General features: G+C 48.0%; 1 protein-coding gene across 1 annotated transcript in view; it reads right to left on the bottom strand.

The window, feature by feature from the left end:
* The window catches only part of ppl (periplakin), a 77,323-nt gene that overhangs the window by 34,288 nt on the left and 22,689 nt on the right, over positions 1-20,346 (bottom strand). The window contains exons 2-9 of the mRNA XM_078240787.1: positions 13,538-13,637; positions 10,419-10,573; positions 8,559-8,679; positions 6,563-6,688; positions 4,205-4,246; positions 3,492-3,653; positions 2,955-3,062; positions 2,493-2,588 (exon numbers count right to left, since the gene is read on the bottom strand). Of these exons, the coding sequence (XP_078096913.1) occupies positions 2,493-2,588; positions 2,955-3,062; positions 3,492-3,653; positions 4,205-4,246; positions 6,563-6,688; positions 8,559-8,679; positions 10,419-10,573; positions 13,538-13,637 (910 nt within the window). The remainder of the gene's footprint in view (positions 1-2,492; positions 2,589-2,954; positions 3,063-3,491; positions 3,654-4,204; positions 4,247-6,562; positions 6,689-8,558; positions 8,680-10,418; positions 10,574-13,537; positions 13,638-20,346) is intronic.

Genomic DNA, 20,346 nt, shown 5'->3' with positions numbered 1-20,346 from the left:
CTCCTAGTTCTTATGTTCTTGTAGCTTCCTACTTGGACTCTGTTTGCAGTGTGGGCACCTCTTGTATTATTCAGGTCGTTGACCTAATAACACGAACGCTGTCTCTCTCTCTCTCCAATAAGAAGTCTCACAACACCAGGTTAAAGTCCAACAGGTTCATTTGGAATCACGAGCTTTCGGAACGCTGCTCCTTCATCAGGTGAGTGGAGGAGTGGGTTCACCTGCCGACATATATATGCCGTGTTTGTGAACCCACCTCTCCACTCACCTGCTGAAGGGGCAGCGCTCCGAAAGCTCGTGATTCCAAATAAACCTGGTGGACTTTAACCCGGTGTTGTGAGACTTCTTACTGTGCCCACCCCAGTCCAACGCCGGCATCTCCACATCATCTCTCTCCACAGATGCTGTTTCACCTGCTTTCTATTTCCAGTGCTTTCTGTTCCAATTTTGGATTGCTTTTGTGTCAATATTTCATTGGTTTGCAAGTGACCCTTTACCAGATACTGAACCATCCTGCTCTGAAGGAATCAGAGGAAATGAACTACAAAACTAAACTGAAAGTGGCCAAACATTGAACGAGGCTGGTCAGTTCTTACTGTCAAAACCCGCTCCAGTTTTTGTCCAGTCATTTCTCTAAACCTGACACCACAGCGTTGGCAACTGGAGTGTTGCCATGTATGTAACGCGACCCTGGCAATGGGGGAGCCTTGTGTTGTATTAACTGTTGACCCAGAACATTTCCATTCTGTCTTCAGGTCGAGTTGTTACAATCAGAAGTAGGGCGCATCAGTGTCGCCACTTTACCTCCGGGACCCGAGCTAAAATCAAGCCCAGGCAAATGAGATGAAAGGGCCTTCATTCCGACAGGGAGAACATTCCCAATTCCAATAGCATTGCGCATTGTCTCAACCCTAATGGGTACAGGTTCAAGGTACAAAGTCACACAGCATTGTGTGCAAATTGTACCAGCCCAGGGAATGTGGTACCTCTACCTTACCGCACAGCTATCAACTCCCAAAGTACAAAGAACTGACATCTATTCATGTTAGCAGCAAGCATTGATCTGCCAGTGTTAGCTCCGTGCACCCAACGTCCTTTCATTGTGATGTCCTGCTGCACGGGAGCAACTCTGCATCAACTTCCTTTGTTTGCTTCATGGTAAAAGTGACTTTCTGTGCAACCTCAGAGATTCACAATTTCACGGTGGCACAGTGGTTAACACTGCTGCCTCACAGCGCCAGGGACACGGGTTCGATTCCTGGCTTGGGTCACTGTCTGTGTGGAGTTTGCACGTTTTCCCTCCGGGTGCTCCGCTTTCCTCCCACACTCCGAAGATGTGCAGGTTAGATGGATTGGCCATGCTAAATTCCCCCATAGGGTCAGGGCGACTAGCAGGGTAAATAGGTGGGGTTATTGGGGATTGGGTCTGGGAAGGCTTGTTGTTGGTGCAGGCTCAATGGCCTTCTGCACTGTAGGGATTCTGTGATTCTAGATCCTTTGATTTCTTATATCGGTTGAAAGATTTTATCAAAGTTGATGCGAGTAGCATTGGAATTCGGGGGGGGGGGGGGGGGGGGGGTTGGGGGCGGGGGGGCGGTGGTGGTGGCTGGGGGGGGGGTTCGTTGTGGGTTTGAGGCTGGGTGGAGCAGTCCCATGGCGGGTGGTGTAATTGGGGGGTGTCCCCTGCTGGTTTGGGGCTGTGCTGGGAGTCCCTTGGGACAGGGAAGTGGGGGTTTAAAGTTTATTTATTAATGTCACAAGTAGGCTTACATTAACACTGCAATGAAGTTTCTGTGAAAGTCCCCTAGTCGCCACACTCGGGTACACTTAGTGAGAATTTAGCACAGCCAATGCACCTAACCAGCACGTCTTTCGGACTGTGGGAGGAAACCTGGGGCATCCGGAGGAAACCCACGCAGACACGGGGAGAGCGTGCAGACTCCACACAGACAGTGACCCAAGCCGGGAATCGAACCTGGGTCCCTGGCACCGTGAAGCAGCAGTGCTAACCACTGTGCCACACTTACCTTCTTGGAGACAACTCAAGAAAGGCTCTTACTTTTAATTTGAACGCTCTTTGTGACGAGCTACTCGATTTGAGAAGATATTCTGGAATCAGCAAATTTGACTGGAGGCAGGGGGGATGTGAGGTGGATGAGGGCGTGGATGGGTGGTGAAGGGTTGGGGGTGAGAGATGCGGTTTGGTGCGTATATAAACAATGTTAGGAGCTGGACTGTTATCCCCAAGAACTGAGGCAGGTCTTCAAGTCAGTGATCCCACACTCCAGTGTGGCTCCCTAGCCCCTGTGCAGACAGGTCCCTCAGAGACAAGTGGGAATGGAGGCAGGCTTTGCTTTGCAGAAGCTGCAACAGGCCTGACTCGTGTTTTAAGAGGAAAATCTGGGCCAATATCCTCCCTTCTGAGGTAGAATAATGTTAATGGAGGCTCAACTCTTGTGGGGTTTATCTTCAGCGCTGGAAATCTCTTTTACCTTGTGGTAGTCATCCATGTTTTTCAGATGGTTTTCCTCACAGATCAGCAAGTTGAGGTATTCTTTCCAGTCAGCGTGTACAGCTTCCATGTGCGCCTGACAAAGAGGTAAAATTATGTGATCAGCACTCATATAACCGATGAACAAGACCTCAAAATTCAATCCTAGTTTTTCTGACCCTTTTGGAAACTACAAAAGGTCGCGAATGTAGCCCAATCCATCACGCAAACCAGCCTCCCATCCACTGACTGTCCACACTTCCCGCTGCCTCGACAAAGCAGCCAGCATAATCAAGGACCCCACGCACCCTGGACATTCTCTCTTCCACCTTCTTCAGTCGGGAAAAAGATACAAAAGTCTGAGGTCACGTACCAACCGACTCAAAAACAGCTAAACAATTAGCACGGCAGGATGGGAGAATCGCCCCCATCATTTTAAGAGCGTCACTGTCCCCTCCATTACCTCGATTGCATTCTTCCCGGGGTGATTGGCCTGTAACAGTTTGGTACCGTCATCGTGGAGTTTGTTAATGGCAGCTTCCTTTGCCTCCAAGTGTCGATTCACAAAGCTCTGTAAGACAGCAACAAAGACTCAGGCTGATTACCTTTCATCTCAAACTTCTCTCTCACTCTCTAGAGGGCACTGATTCTTACAGAGATACCATTCCACACTGGCAAGAGTACAGTTCCATTATTTCAGTGACGTGAAGTAAGATGGTCTCCCATGAATGCAATGGCCGGGGTTTAAAATTGGACATTGTGCCCACCGCCTGCCTGCCTCCCTCCCCTCCCTCCCCCGCCCCTCTCCCCCCCCACCCACCGCCCCCCATCCCACCGTCCCTCCCCCCTTCCCCCCCTCCCCCCTTCCCCCCCTCCCCCCCTCCCACCGTCCCTCCCCCCCTTCCCCCCCTCCCCCCTCTCCCCCCAGCAATTTTCAGCAATGTCCACATCCCGACGAATGACATGTGAAAGATGTTTCAAACTCCGGACTCATGGTTACCTCATACTGGCGATGGCGGCTCTTGTAGTCTAAGTTCTGGTCACTCCAGTCGTAACGGATGCGATCTTCCTCCTGGGTGTCCATCCAGTACAGCTCGTTGGTGCAGTTCTGCATGTACTCACGGAGGCTCGCCAAGTCTTTCTGCCTCTGCTGCGACCCTTTCTGTGGAGCGATGAATTTCTCATGAGCGGGGTCGAATAATAATGAGCGACTGTGCATGCTATCGGTGTCATTTAGTAATAAAACAAACTCTTTCCACAGAATCCCACAGTGCAGAAAGAGGCCATTCGACCCATCAAGTCTGTACCTACCACAATCCCACTCAGGCCCTATTCCCGTAACCCTGCACATTTACCCTGCTAATCCCTCTGACACGAGGATCAATTGAACATGGCCAATCAACCTAACCTGCACATCTTTAGAGTGTGGGAGGAAACCAGAGCATCCGGAGGAAACCCACGCAAACAACGTGCAAACTCTACACAGACAGTGACCCAGGCCGGGAATCGAACCCGGGTCCCTGGCGCTGTGAGGCAGCAGTGCTAACCACTGTGTCATCCTTTTAACATGAGTAGGAAAGGAATAAAGAGGTGAAAGTCTCTCCGGATGTTAAATTTACAGCTCAGATGCTTTGTACTAATTTGCAATCTCACCCAATTATAAAGAATAAAAGATATGTGAATTTAGAATACACCAGCCATTCTCATACTCACCAGTAGTTTGTTGTATTTCAGTTCAACGTTACTGACGTATTCCTGTTGGAATTAGAAAGGAAAACATTTTTAAAGATAAGGAAGTATGGGATTTTATTGGGAAATATGCCATTTCCCCAATTAAAAGTTTTAAACAGGACGGCAATCTATAGTTACACAGTTTGAAGAAGAGTATCTCTGGGAATTGGGTATGGTGAGAATAAAGCTCATACAAACTCATGGGGAGCAGTGGCATAGTGGATACAGCCATTGGACTTGCAATCCAGACACCCAGGGTAATATTCTGGGGACCCAGGTTCAAATCCCACCCTGGCAGATGGTGAAATAAAGTAAAGTTTATTTATTAGTCACAAGTAAGGCTTACGTTAACACTGCAATGAAGTTACTGTGAAATTCCCCGAGTTTGAACTCACTAAAAATCTGGAATTAAAAGTGACCATGAAACCATTGTCGATTGTCGTAAAAACCCATCTGGTTCATTGATGTCCTTTCGGGGAGGAAATCTGCTGTCCTTACCCGGTCTGGCCTACATGAGACTCCAGAGCCACAGCAATGTGGTTGACTCTCAACTGCCTCCAAGGGCAACTAGGTATGGGCAATAAATGCTGGCCAGCCAGCGACGCCCATGTCCCGCGAATGAATAGGGCGAGATTTTTTGGCTGCGCTCGCCCCAAGGCTGGAAAATCCGAGTCAACGGACGTTTGCATGGCCTGTGTCCTGCCCGCTATGATACCCGTGATGGTGGGATGGGAAAATTCCACTCTTATTGTCCTGAGGGATGGGCAATAAATGCTGACCCAGCCACTCATGCCCACTTCCCATGAATGAAAAAACAAACAGTGGCCAAAGTTCTCCATCCTCGTTGGTGGCTGGGATTCTCCAGTGCTGCTGAGAGTTTTGGCTGGAATGCCAACCTTTCCGTTCTTGCTCGCAACAGGTCCCGCCTCTGGAGGGTCCCAGCCATAACCACCAGCTGATCACCAGGGTCAGTTAATTTGAGTGAGATTAATCTGGATAGTTGGCCTGAAACAGCAACTTGAGAAGGTGGTGGTGAGCTGCCTTCTTGAATCGCGGCAGACTCTGAGGTGTAGGTACACCCACAGCGCTGTCAGGGAGTTCCAGGATTTTATCCCAGCGACAGTGAAGGAACGGCGATATATTCCCAAGCCAGGATACAAAGAACAAAGAACAAAGAACAATACAGCACAGGAACAGGCCCTTCGGCCCTCTAAGCCCGCGCCGCTCCCCGGTCCAGGATTGAATCCTGAATCCAGGATCCCCGCCCAATTTTCCAGCCTATCTACATCCTAATATCCTATCCACCGAGCTGTCCCTCACAGCTGGTGGGAGACTTGGAGGGAAACGTCCAGGTGGTGGTTTCCCATGTGTCTGCTGTCCTTGTCTTGTCTGTCTAGATGGCAGCAGTCATGGGTTTGGAAGGTGTTGACGAAGGAGGCTTGCTTAGTTTCTGCGTTGCATCTTGTAGATGGTACACACGGTTGTCACTGTCGGTGGTGGAGGGAGTGGATGTTTGTGGATGGGGTGCCAATCAAGCGGGCTGCTTCGTCCTGGATGGTGCCAAGCTTCTTGAGTGTTGTTGGAGCTGCACCCATCCAGGCAAGTGGGGAGTATTCCATCACACTCCTGACTGGTGCTTTGTAGATGATGGACGGACTTTGGGGAATCTGAGTTTGAGGAGGTGAGTCACTCACCACAGGATTCCGAGCCTCTGACCTGCTCTTGTAGCCGCAGTATTGATATGGCTAGCCCAGTTCAGTTCCTGGTCAATGGTAACTCCCAGGATATTGATTGTGGGGGACTATAACATTCTGAAGGATATTAATTCACCAAATGAGAATTGATGACACAAAAACAAAAAAATGCTGAAAAATCTCAGCAGGTCTGACAGCATCTGTGAGGAGAGAATAGAGCCAACGTTTGGAGGCTGGATGAATTTATGACAATTGGGTAGTTTGTGATCAGGATTAATGAGGTGAATATTCCATTCCAGATTTACTAATGAATTGAATTTAAATTACCACAGCTTCTGTGCTGGGATTTGAACTCATGAACTGAAAAAATCCCACCCAGGGTCAACGGACATTTCCATTGTCCATCCCTCACCAGCTCTGATTCCATGGCGGGCAGGACGGTAGAATTCCGATGCATATCTCTCATTCAGGCCTCTGGGCTATTGGTCCAACTGTGTTACCACTCTTTATGCTGCTGTCCACATGAATATTTGTACTGCAGTGTGAGATTTTATGGATTATTAAATGTGCATGATGTCCTGTAATGGCACACAGTGAGTGGTTTTCACTCTGCTGGCACCTCTTGCCTGCTAACTGCCGGCTTTACCTTGTCTTCAGTCTTGTTGATGTGATCCCCAATAGTTTCGACCTCTTTAGTGAAGAGTTTATGGTGTTCCAATTGCTGGTCGACAAACGGCAGCTCATTGCCGAAACCTTGGCTGTTCAGTTCGGCCTAAAGGAGGAAACGGACATTGATAAGCTGCATGGAAGGAACCGGAGTTTTGCTCTTTATAGAATATCTCTACTTATTATAGAATGTCTCTGCTCTGCCCAAGACTGCAAGAAACTACAAAGGGTTGTGAAGAAAGCCCAGTTAAGAAAGCCCACCAATGTCTCTACTTTCTCAGAACATTAAGGAAATTTGGCATGTTCACTACAACTCTTACCAACTTTTACAGATGCACCATGGAAAGCATTCTTTCTGGTTGTATCACAGCTTGGTATGGCTCCTGCTCTGCCCAAGACCGCAAGAAACTACAAAAGGTCATGAATGAAGCCCAATCCATCACTCAAACCAGCCTCCCATCCATTGACTCTGTCTACATTTTCTGCTGCTTCGGAAAAGCAGCCAACATAATTAAGGACCTCACACACCCCGGACATTCTCTCTTCCATTTTCTTCCGTCAGAAAAAAGATACAAAAGTCTGAGGTCACGGACCAACCGACTCAAGAACAGCTTCTTCCCTGCTGCCATCAGGCTTTTGAATGGACCTACCTCGCATTAAGTTGATCTTTCTCTACACCTTAGCTATGACTGTAACACTGCATTCTGCACTCTCTCCTTTCCTTCTCTATGAACGGTATGCTTTGTCTGTATAGCGCGCAAGAAACAATACTTTCACTGTATGTTAATACATGTGACAATAATAAATCAGATCTAATCAAAATAGAATAGAATGATGGCTCCATGGAATTGGACAAGAGGCAGAATAAATCATTGGATCGATTGAAAATCCACCCAAATTGGGGGTGCGAATGTTATGATTAAAGGGACTTTTCTGTCCGTTTCTGTGACTAGGAATACTGAAACTGAATGCTCCGATGTACCGAGTCAAAAATTAGATGGAGCCCATTAAATTCACAACATGGTATTTTACTTATTTGAAGAATAAATGTGTGAACAGTTGAGTCATAAGCGATGCCCATGTCCCATGAATAGATAAAATAAATCATAGAATCCCTACAGTGCAGAAGGAGGTCATTTGGCCCATCGAGTCTGCACCCAACAACAATCTCACCCAGACCCTATCCCCATAACCCCACGTATTTACCCTACTAATCCCCCTGACACTAAGGGGCAATTTACCATGGCCAATCCACCTAACCTGCACATCTTTGGACAGTGGGAGGAAACCGGAGCACTCAGAGGAAACCCACGCAGACACGGGGAGAATGTGCAAACTCCATACAGACAGTAACCCGAGGCCGGAATTGAACCCGGGTCCCTGGCGCTGTGAGGCAGTAGTATTAACCACTGTGCCGCCCTGTGCATCCCCTCAGCGGGTCAATGGGCTGACTCTCACAGATATATAAACTCTGGCTTTGTGCTTTGAAATTCAGTTTGCTTTGGAAAACTGAAACCAGCACAGCGCCTAAACGAAGAGATTGGGGGAGAGAGTGAGAGAATGTAACTGTTCCCCAATGGGGAATATTTCCCTGGGACACTGGTGGAAGCCTCCATTGACGCATTTCTGCCGAGGTTACCATGATTGAGCAGAAGTTTGAAGGGAACCCATTGGCTTAGGGTAGATTTGAATAACAACACAGTTTTCTCTGCTTTGTGCAGCTTCACAGATGAAATGTTTTGACAGGCAGCTGACAAACAATTTCCAATGCGGGATGGCCACCAGCCAACCGTGTATATTCCTGTGGTCCGTCATTGGCAGGTTCGGAAGGCCCCGCTGATGTCTATGGGTTTTTGCATGGGGAGAACGGGCAAACTCCACACAGACAGTGACCCGAGGCCGGAATTGAACCCGGGTCCCTGGCACTGTGAGGCAGCAGTGCTAACCACTGTGCCGAGAGATGGTTTTGGGCCTACCTGTTTTTCATCGATCATTTTGGACCAGTCAATGGTAGGAATTCCATCCGCCCGGGTTAGATTGTAAACCTTGTTATGTTCGACTCGCAACTTGCGTATTCGTTCTTTCAGCTGCTTAACACTGTGAAGAAAAAGCCTTTGTTACTGAGACCTCACAATGGATAGATTACACTCCGTGCTCCACATCTAGTGGGATTCATCACTCCTCAATAATTGAAACTATTTAAGTATCATAGAATCATAGAATCCCTACAGTGCAGAAGGAAGCCGTTCGGTGCATCGAGTCTGCGCCGACCACAATCCCACCCAGACCCTATCCCCGTAACCCCATATAATTACCCTGCTAGTCCCCCCGACACAGTCAATTTATCATGACCAATCCACCTAACCCACACATCTTTGGACTGTGGGAAGAAACCAGAGCACCCGGAGGAAACCCACGCAGACATGGGGAGAATGTGCAAACTCCATGCAGAGAGTGACCCAAGTCCGGATTCGAACCCGAGTCCTTACGCTGTAAGGCAGCAGTGCTAACCATAGCGCCACCGTGCCGCCCCGTATGTTGCTTCTCCCCTAATGGCCTAATAGCTTAGTGTAACACCAGGTTATATAGATCAGATGTTGCTGGGTTTTAGGCTGGATGTGCGACAGCCAACAGTAATAAAGGCATTCCTGTTCCTATGACAAGTTTGCTGTCTAGGCCTATATCATAGCAGATGTGGAGCCATGCCCAGAAATAAGTCCAATAATTCTTTGAGGTGGTAACAAGCAGCCTAGATAAAGGGGAACCAGTAGATGTAATGTACTTGGATTTCCAAAAAGACAAGGTATTGCACAAAAGGCTACTTAATAAGTGTGGGGGAGAGTATATTAGCATGGACAGAGGATTGGCTAACTAATAGAAGGCAGAGAGTTGGGATAAGGGGGCATTTTTCAGATGGTAACCTGTAACTAGTGGAGTGCCACGGGAATCAGTGCTGGGGTAACAACTCTTTAAATATATATGAAGTTTATTTATTAGTGTCACAAGTAGGCTTACATTAACACTGCAATGAAGTCACTGTGAAAATCCCCTAGTTGCCACACTCCGGCGGCTGTTCGGGTACACTGAGGGAGAATTTAGCATGGCCAATGCACCTAACCAGCACGACTTTCAGACTCGGGGGGGGGGAAAAGCGGAGCACCTGGAGGAAACCCACACAGACACGGGGAGAATGTGCAAGCTCCACACAGACAATGACCCAAGCCGGGAATCGAACCCGGGTCCCTGGCGCTGTGAGGTACCAGTGCTAACCACTGTGCCACGAGAGAAAGTGGAGTTGAGGATTATATCAGATCGGTCATGATCTCATTGAATGGCGGAGCTGACCCAATGGGCTGAATGGCCTGCTTCTGTTGAAGCCATTACGCTATATTTGTTTGTAAATAGTTGCGGCCCGAGTACCGATCCCTGCCGCACGCCACTAGTTACCTTCCTCCAACCGGAAAAACACCCATTTATTCCGACTCTTTGTTTCCTGTCAGATAGCCAGTCCCCAATCCACTTTAACACACTATCCCCAACTCCGTGTTATGGGGAGAAAGCAGGATTAGGCTATTGAGTTGGATGATCAGTCATGATGGTGATGAATGGGGGAGCAGGCTCGAAGGGCCGAATGGCCTCCTCCTGCTCCTATCTTCTATGTTTCTATGTTTTGGCCAGATTGGCCTGTTTCTATGCTGTAACTTTGATGTAATTCTGTTAAATTAGTGAAGAAACAAACACAAGGAACAGCGCTGCCCGTTCACTGGTATCCGTGTGACCGATCTTTGCGTTTAGCTCCAGTGTCAAATGACTGTTACAAAAATGGAGGCACTTACTCTTCCACGATCATGTCCGACTGTGGATGCTTCTCAACGGAGGCTGTTTCTGCATCATTCCGAAGATTCACCAGTACTGCATCGGAATCATCCATTAACTTCAGAGTTTCCTCACGGAATATGAAGTTTTGCCCGTCCTCGATCCGCCTGACATCCTAGAAGGATAAATTAAAGGAAATAAATCCATTCAAGATAAGGCTTTAAATCTTTCAAAATCCCTTTCATCAGAGTGTCTGTGTGGAGTCTGCATGTTCTCCCCGTGTCTGCATGGGTTTCCTCTGGGTGCTCCGGTTTCCTCCCACAGTCCGAAGATGTGCGAGTTGGGTGCATTGGCCGTGCTAGATTGATGTGCAGATGCTGGCGTTGGACTAGGGTAAACACAGTAAGAAGTCTCACAACATCAGGTTAAAGTCCAACGGGTTTATTTGGTAGCAAAAGCCACGAGCTTTCAGAGCGCTGCTCCTTCATCACTTACCTGACGAAGGAGCAGCATTCCGAAAGCTAGTGGCTTTGGCTACCAAATAAACCTGTTGGACTTTGACCTGGTGTTGTGAGACTTTTCACTATGCTAAATTGACCCAGAGAATAGAATCATAGAATCCCTACAGTGCAGAAGGAGGCCATTCGACCCATCGAGTCTGTACCAACCACAATCCCACCCAGGCCCTATCTCCATAACCCCATGCATTTACCCTAGCTAGTTCCCCTGACACTAAGGGGTAATTTAGCACGGCCAATCCACCTAACCTGCACATCTTTCGACTGTGATAGGAAAGCGGAGCACCCAGAGGAAACCCACGCAGACACGGGGAGAATGTGCAAACTCCACACAGACAGTGACCCGAGGCCGGGAATTGAACCCGGGTCCTGGCGCTGTGAGGCAGCAGTGCTAACCACTGTGCCACGCTCAGGCTCCAGCTTCACAATTGACTGAGGGGAGAAAAGTGAATCACATGTGGGAATATCTTTCTGTCAAGAGAACTTGAGTCCGCCATCTTCTTCTATGTGGAAGGAACTTATTTTTACAAAATATCTTTGTAGTTTGTGTGATTAGCTTTTGTGATCCTCATCAGAATTTGTTATTCCGTTCTTCAGCAAGTTGAGTGAAGATGAGTTTGAATAAATGTGATTCCCTGGCCTCTGATCCAGGGGCAGAATTCTCCCCCAAAAATTCTAAGTGTCGAGTTCGCGTGAAAACTGAAGCAATTCACGCTGGGTTTTTCAGTGGGAGTTCAGACAAGAATCTCCCACACTCTGTGCACTTCAGAGGCCACCAGCATGAATATCATTAAATTACCGGGGGCAGGGCCTATTCCCGCTGGAGAGGCTGGGATCAGCACGCTGAACGGGTCATCGCGCATGCGCCGATCTGTCAGTGCTGGGATCGGCGCATGTGCAGTGACCCTGTACTGATGGCCTCCCGATCGCTGGCCAGCCCCGTGACCCCCACAATGCCCACCCTCCGCTCCTCCCCCCCCCCACAACCCGATCGCTGGTCCCTCGACCATTCCCGGGCCCAGTCCCAATCCCCCCACCTCCTCCCAGCCTGCCGTGATCTCCAGCCCCTGACAGTAACCGCCCTGTCCCGCAGTCCCGACCCCCTCCCCCCGCCACCTCCCCCTACTCCCACCAATCGTGACTGTGGAGTGGCAACGGGACCCACCACTCCCACCGATTGCCTGAGGCCCACCCCCTCAGGCCCTGCCCCCCCCCCTCCCTCCCCACCAGGTCCAACCCCATATAGGCCCCCACCCCCTTGGCAGTTCCCCCATGCCCAATGGCAATGCCAAGATGCCCTCTGGGTATTGGAACATTGCCCCCTTGGGCAATGTCGGGGGCACAGGCTGGCGCTGCCAAGGTGCCAAATGCCCAGGTGGGCACCCCCCCCCCCCCGCCACCCGAAATATGAGCTTGATCTCTGACAAAGGATCATCCAGACTCGAAAGGTTGACTCTATTCCCCTCTCCACAGACGCTATCAGACCAGCTGAGATTTTCCAGCATTTTTTGTTCTTGTTGAAGCCATTACGCTATATTTGTTTGTATTGATGTGCCTAAGATTCCCAAACCTACTCAAAATTAGTGAATGGCAACAGTATTAAAAAGGAGACACAATGAGAATTGTACCCGAACGTAGATCTGAAGAGAATGAGTGGCTGCCCATGTTCTGAAGAATCGCGTCATTGCGAAATGGTTGGAATTTTCACTTCAAAAGTTAAAGTTTATTTATTAGTGTCACAAGTAGGCTTACATTAACACTGCAATGAAGTTACAGTGAAAATCCCCTAGTCGCCACACTCCAGCATCCGTTCTGGTACACTGAGGGAGAATTTAGCATGGCAAATGCACCCTAACCCGTACATCTTTGGACCGTGGGAGGAAACCGGAGCACCCAGAAGAAACCCACGCAGACACGGGGAGAATGTGCAAACTCCACACAGACAGTGACCCAAGCCGGGAATCGAACCCGGGTCCCTGGCGCTGTGAGGCAGCAGTGCTAACCACTGTGCCACCATGCCGCTCTCACCAAGGAATTATTGAAATTAAGTTGGAGTTAACTTCAAATCAGCGCGTGAATCATACACAGCGTTACAGCTGACTCATGTTTAAATGATGAAAATGTCTTGATCACAGGGCAGGTAATTGGTTGAAAAGGGCTAAGGCTTTTAAATCAGTAACTGCTGTCCTCTCTGAATGCCTCACACAGTGTTGGAGTTAACACAATGCAGGGTGGGGCTTCATATCTACAATGAGATAATGAGCAAAAGAAACACACACACACATACACACACACACACACAGACCCACCCACACACCTACACACGCAGACACACCCTCACCCACACACACTCACCCAGACACACACACACACACACAGACACACACACACCCACCCACACACAGACCCACACACACACACAGACCCACACACACACACAGACCCACACACACACACTCACTCACCCACACCCCCACTCACACACACACACACACCCATTGCCAACCAACACAAGACTTTTAAACTGGGTGTAACTCTGCAAACTGGGAAAAATGGGATTCGGGAAGCAAGCCAGGTTTCCTCAGTCAAACAGTTGCCAATTGCAACCTGTCGAGACTTACTTGAAGCAAGCATTCCTCCACCTTGTAGATATTCTTCTCCACGTTATCCGCATTCTGCTGCAGTCGTTCGATCACCTGTGTGAGCTTCGAAGGCACCTTTCTGTGACAGAGGAAGACAATGCTTTCATTAAGGAGGAAGCAGCAGATGTGAACACGTTGGCTTATATTCCAGACACGTTGTAAGACGTCTGCTCACGGTGCATTTCTGAAGTACTGTTCAAAGAACAAAGATAACACAGAACAGTACAGCACAGGAACAGGCCCTTCGGCCCACCAATTCCTCATCCTTATTTAGACCCACTCCTTATTGCCCATACACGGTTCCTATCCCTCTGTTCACCTCACGTTCATGTGTCTATCAAGGTACACCTTGAACGTTGCTAACGTGCCTGCTTCCGCCATCGCCACTGGCAGGACGTTCCAGGCACCCATCACCCTCTGTGTGAAAAACTTCCCCCACACATCTCCCCTAAACTTGCCCCCTTTCACCCTGAACCTGTGCATCCTTGTAATTCACCTTTCCACCCTGGGAAAAAGCCTCTGACTATCCACCCTATCTGCTCCTCTCTTAAAATTTTGTAGATCTCTATCAGGTCTCCCCTCAGCCTCCATCTTTCCAGTGAAAACAACTCCAGTTTATCCAACCTCTCCTCATACCTAAACCCTCCAGACCAGGCAACATCCTGGTGAACCTTTTTGCAACCTCTCCAAAGCTTCCAATTCCTCCTGGTAGTGTGGCGACCAGAACTGCACGCAATACTCCAAATGTGGCCTAAGTTAGGTTTTGTACAGCTGTAACATAATTTGCCAACTTCTACACTCAATGCCCCAGCCGATGATGGCAAGCATGCTGTATGTCTTCTTGACCACCTTATCCACCTCTGTTGCCACTTTCAGGAATCTGTAGACCTATACGCCCAGATCCCTCTGTATGTCAATGTTCTGCCATTTACTGTACAATTGGCACCTGAATTTGATCTTCCAAAATGCATCACCTCATATTTGTCCGGATTAAACTCCATCTGCCATTTGTCTGCCCTAGTCTGCAATCTATCTATATCCTTTTAAAGTTAAAGTTTATTTATTAGTGTCACAAGTAGACTTTCATTAACACTGCAATGAAGTTACTGTGAAAATCCCCTAGTCACCACACTCCGGCGCCTGTTCGGGTACACTGAGGGAGAATTTAGCATGGCGAATGCACCTAACCCACACATCTTTGGAGTGTGGGAGGAAACCGGAGCACCCGGAGGAATCCCACGCAGGCACGGGGAGAACGTGCAAACTCCACACAGACAGTGACCCAAGCCGGGAATCGAACCCAGGTCTCTGGTGCTGTGAGGCAGCAGTGCTAACCTCTGTGCCACCATGCCGCCGGCCGTATCCTTTGACAATCCTCAACACTATCTGCAACTCCAGGCTATTTCTGCGTCATTCACTATCCAACTTTCTTCCTCCTCTCCCCACGATGGTGGCGAATAAGGCCTGTCCCTTGCCATCAATCGAGGGTAGCTGGCACAGGGAACTGCGCCACCAATACATCAGCTTCACTTCTCATTCTACTTTCTCCAGGAAGCAACTCACGTTTAACAAAATGGCGCTCCACACGATTAATAATCATTCAAAATTAAACAAAGAGCATGTTCAAAGAGAAAAAGACAGACATTTATGTAGCTCTTCTCATGACCGCTGGACGTCTAAAATCTGTGGTGATGTTGGAAAAACGGCAGCCAATTTGCACACAGCAAGCTCCCACAAACAGCAATGTGATAATTATAGAATCATACAGTGCAGAGGAGGCCATTCGGCCCATTGAGTCAGCACCAACACATGAGGAACATCCCACCTAATCCCATTTAGCACCATTTGGCCTGGAATGTTATGACGTGCCGAGTTTTGATAAAAGCAAGTGTCCCGTATGCCTTTTTCACCACCCGGCTGACATGCCCTTCCGCCTTCAGATCTTTTTTGATTTGATTTATTATTGTCACACCATAGAATCCCTACAGTGCAGAAAGAGGCCATTTGGCCCATCGAGTCTGCACCGACCACAATCCCACCCGTGCCCTATTCCCCTAACCCCACATATTTATCCTGCTAATCTCCCTGACACTGAGAGTCAATTGAGCACGGCCAATCCACATAACCTGCACATCTTTGGACTGTGGGAGGAAACCGGAGCACCCGGAGGAAATCCATGCAGACACGGGGAGAATGTGCAAACTCCACACAGACACAGTCACCCAAGGCTGGAATTGAACCCGGCTCCCTGGCACTATGAGGCAGCAGTGCTCATCACTGTGCCACCGTGCCGCCTATGTTTTGGGATACGGTGAAAAGTATTGTTTCTTGCGCGCTGTATAGGCAAAGTATACCATTCATAGAGTACATAGGGGAGTAGGAAAGGGGAGGATGCAGAATGGAGTGTTGCAGTTACAGATAGGGTGAAGAGAACATTATTAAACAGTTTAAAGGAGTTAGAGTTAAGTTTTAAAAGCATAGAACGGGAATAAAAGATGGAACTGGAGGGTATGCTGGGGACAGCTCGCAAGATGTCGCCTCGCTCCGGTGCCATCTTTTCCTTTTCAGAGACTTATGGACAAACTCGCCAAGGTCCCTTTGTCCCGCAGAATTTCCTTGTGTCATGCCATTCATTAAATGAGGGGCATGGACAGGGTGGATAGGGAACAGCTGTTCCCCTTAGTTGAAAGGTCAGTAACGAGGGGACACAAGTTAAAAGTGAGGTGCAGGAGGTTAAGTGGGGATTTGAGGAATAACTTTTTTACCCAGAGGGTGGTGGCGGTCTGGAATGCGCTGCCTGGGAGGGTGGTGGAGGCGGGATGCCTCACATCCTTTAAAAAGTACCTGGATGAGTACTTGGCACATCATAACATTCAAGGCTATGGGCCAAGTGCTGGCAAGTGGGATTAGGTGGGCAGGTCAGGGCCTTTCAAGCGTCAGTGCAAACTCAATGGGCCGAAGGGCCTCTTCTGCACTGTTATGTTTTGTGATTCTGTGAAATATTTCCTTGTCAAATTACTCCTTCTAAAGTGTTTCACCTCATACTTTTCAGGATTAAATTCCATCTGCCATTTTTCTGTGCATTTGACCATCCTGTTTATATCAAGTCACTCAGCCTCACTGTTAACCACCCAATGACCAGATAACCAGTGATACTGATTGAGGGATGAATACGGTGCAGGACATCAGGGATATGTCCCCTGCTCTTCTTCAGAATGGGATCTTTTACATGATGAGGGAAATCAGTGAGGAAGTCATTCATGCCGTTACTCTTATGGACCTGCTGGTGGCCAGATTCAGAGTGGCATTGCTAGAGTATTTTTTCTCCAATCGCTACCCTCCACATCCAAGCATCACAAAAAGCAATTCAAAAATCTGAAACCGAATCCCGAGCAACAACTCTTTCAGACAATGACATCCTGGCAACTTCTTTTCATGAAATTATGCAGAAAATAAAGAGGAAAATGTGTCCTAAAAGCAGGAAATAATGAGATCCTGGCTATTGTACAATTGTTTTGTGAGGGGTTTTTTTTGGGACTGAGACATTTCTATACTCAGCTGAAGACATTTAGGGAGAGATTTTATGGCCTCGCTCAACCAGAGATCGGAAAATCCCACCCGAGGTCAAGGGACCTTTCCATTGTCCGCCCCTCACCCATTCCGATTCCTGGGGCAGGTGGGGCGGTAGAATTCCGGCATCAGAATTAGAAGTAGGTGAACTCTTAAAAATAGATCCTTTATTGTCTCTTCCTGGAAGACTCCCTCTGCTGGTACAGGTGTGTATGGTAGCCTGAAGGTGGACAAAATGCCCAATCGAATTTTCAATACAGCACCTGATGGAGCTCTGAACTACTCGTTCCTGCCCATTCCTGCATTTTCTCAATTCGATAAAAGTCATTCCAAGTATTATTCTTGGTCTTAGTAGCCACCTACTGGAAGATAATTCTGCTGAACTAGTAGTTATTTGACACCAGAGTAGCCAACTTCCTAACTCTGTGCTTCCAAGCTGCACACATGTTTGTATAATCTGTCACCATCTCCCATTAGTAAATGATGGTTGTCACTTAACACAAGCAACACATGTATTCCCCAGAAATGACCAAACTCACCAAGAACCATGTCACTTAAGCCCAGTGCTGACTGGGAGTGCTACTCTGTCTTTCGGATTCAATATTGAACCCACGCCCTGAATGCCCTCTCGATATGTGGATATGAAAGAACCCATGACACTAGTCCGAAGAAGAACTGGGAAGTTATCCCTGATCTGATTTTGATTTGATTTATTATTGTCACATGTATTGGTATACAGTGAAAAGTATTGTTTCTTGCGCGCTATACAGACAAAGCATACCATACATAGAGTAGATCGGGGAGAGGGAAAGGAGAGAGTGCAGAATGTAGTGCTACAGTCATGGCTAGGGTGTAGAGAAAGATCAACTTAATATAAGGTGGGTCCATTCACAAGTCTGATGGCAGCAGGGAAGAAACTATTCTTGAGTCGGTTGGTATGTGGCCTCAGACTTTTGTGTCTTTTTCATAGAATATTCACAGAATCCCACAGTGCAGAAGGAGACCATTCGGTCCATCAAGTCTGCACCAACCACAATCCCACCCAGGCCCTACACCTTGCCTTAACCCCATGTATTTACCCTGCTAGTCCCCCTAACACTGAGGGGCAATTTACCAAGGCCAATTAACCTAATCCGCACATCTTTCCTGACGGAAGAAGGTGGAAGAGAGAATGTCCGGGGTGTGTGGGATGCTTGATTATGCTGGCTGCTTTGCCGAGGCAGCGGGAAGTGTAGACAGATGGATGGGAGGCTGGAGGCTACATTCACAACACTTTGTAGTTTCTTGCGGTCTTGGGCAGAGCAGGAGCCATACCAAGCTGTGATACAACCAGAAAGGATGCTTTCTTTGGTGCATCTGTAAAAATTAGAGAGAGTCGCAGCGGACATGCTGAATTTCCTTAGCCTCCTGAGAAAGTAGAGGCATTGGCGGGCTTTATTAACTATAGCATCAGCGTGGAGGGACCAGGACAGGTTGTTGGTGATCTGAACACTGGAAACTTGAAACCCTTGACCATTTCTACTTCATCCCCATTGACGTAGACAGGATAGGTTGGGATCCCAGCCGATAGTTATCCCTCAGTCAACATCACAAAAGCAGAGTACCTGGTCATGATCGCATTTCTTTGTGTGAGATCTTGCTGTGTATAATTTGCCTCATTCCCTATATTACAACAGTGACTACATGTCAAAAGTATTTCATAGAATCCCTACATAACAGAAAGAGGCCATTCGGCCCATCGAGTCTGCACCGACCACAATCCCACCCAGGCCCTACCCCCATATCCCTACATGTTTACCCACTAATCTCTCTAATCTACACATCTCAGGACACTAAGGGCAATTTTTTGCATGGCCAATCAACCTAACCCACACATCTTTGGACCGTGGGAGGAAACCGGAGCACCCAGAGGAAACCCACGCAGACACGGGGAGAATGTGCAAACTCCACACAGACAGTGACCCAAGCCGGGAATCGAACCCAGGTCCCTGGAGCTGTGAAGCAGCAGTGCTAACCACTGTGCTACCGTTCCGCTCATTGGCTGTAAAGCGCTTTTGGACATCTGGGGGTTCATAGAAATCATAGAAATCATAGAAACCCTACAGTGCAGAAGGAGGCCATTTGGCCCATCGAGTCTGCACCGACCACAATCCCACCCAGGCCCTACCCACTAATCCCTTGGGTTGTGAAAGGCTCGATATAAATGCCAGTCTTTTTCTTCTATAAATACGGCACTGGCTGACATATTGCACTGAATCTTGGAGTCACGGTCCTGACCAATTCAATCCCAATAACATTGATCGCTGGCTGATAACTTTCCAATTTAGCCATAATTCTCAAACAGTCTAAAATTATGTCCTTGTATAATCAAAATTGAAAAGTGTTGTAAGTGTTTAATGGGACGTGAATGAAGACCAATCCATCACACAAAGCAGCCTCCCGTCCATTGAGTCTGTCTACACTTCCCGCTGCCTCGGAGAAGCAGCCAGCATAACCAAGAACCCCACGCACCCCAGACATTTTCTCTTCCACCTTCTTCAGTCGGGAAAAAGATATAAAAGTCTGAGGTCACGTACCAACCGACTCAAGAACAGCTTCTTCCCTGCTGCCGTCAGACTTTTGAATGGACCTACCTTGCATTAAGTTGATCTTTCTCTACACCCTAGCTATGACTGTAACACTACATTCTGCACTCTCTCCTTACCTTCTCTATGAACTGTATGCTTTGTCTGCATAGCGGCAAGAAACAAAACTTTTCACTGTATGTTAATACATGTGACAATAATAAATCAAAAAATCAAAGAAATCGAGCAAGTTTCTTGGTTTCTGAAACATCTTCAGAGCAGCTACCCCCAATAACTAGCTAACTGGGCAAGAATTCCGTGTTGTCTTTATTGGATTTGAACTGCAGAGAAAGTTTTGGAATTTTTTGAAGGCTGATTAGGGTTGGGGAATTATCAAATGGAAAATACAGCCACACGTTTGAACAGAAATCTGGGCACCGAATCAAAGCTTCTTCTAAAGAATACATCGTTTGTAGCTCACCTGGTTCAGGTGATTTGAAAGGACCACACCCACTCTCCTCTGCATAACGCAGCTTTAAATTGTATCAATAGCTGATTTTGATTAATTAGCCGGAATCTCGATGGAGGACGGTAACAACAAGCAGCTTGACGTCATTCTGGCGGAGGTTTTCCACAAAGTGATCATCTAGTCCG

Source organism: Mustelus asterias, chromosome 23, assembly GCF_964213995.1.
Source record: "Mustelus asterias chromosome 23, sMusAst1.hap1.1, whole genome shotgun sequence".
In the NCBI taxonomy this organism is placed as follows: Eukaryota; Metazoa; Chordata; class Chondrichthyes; order Carcharhiniformes; family Triakidae; genus Mustelus; species Mustelus asterias.
This window is presented reverse-complemented; position numbering and strand designations above follow the sequence as displayed.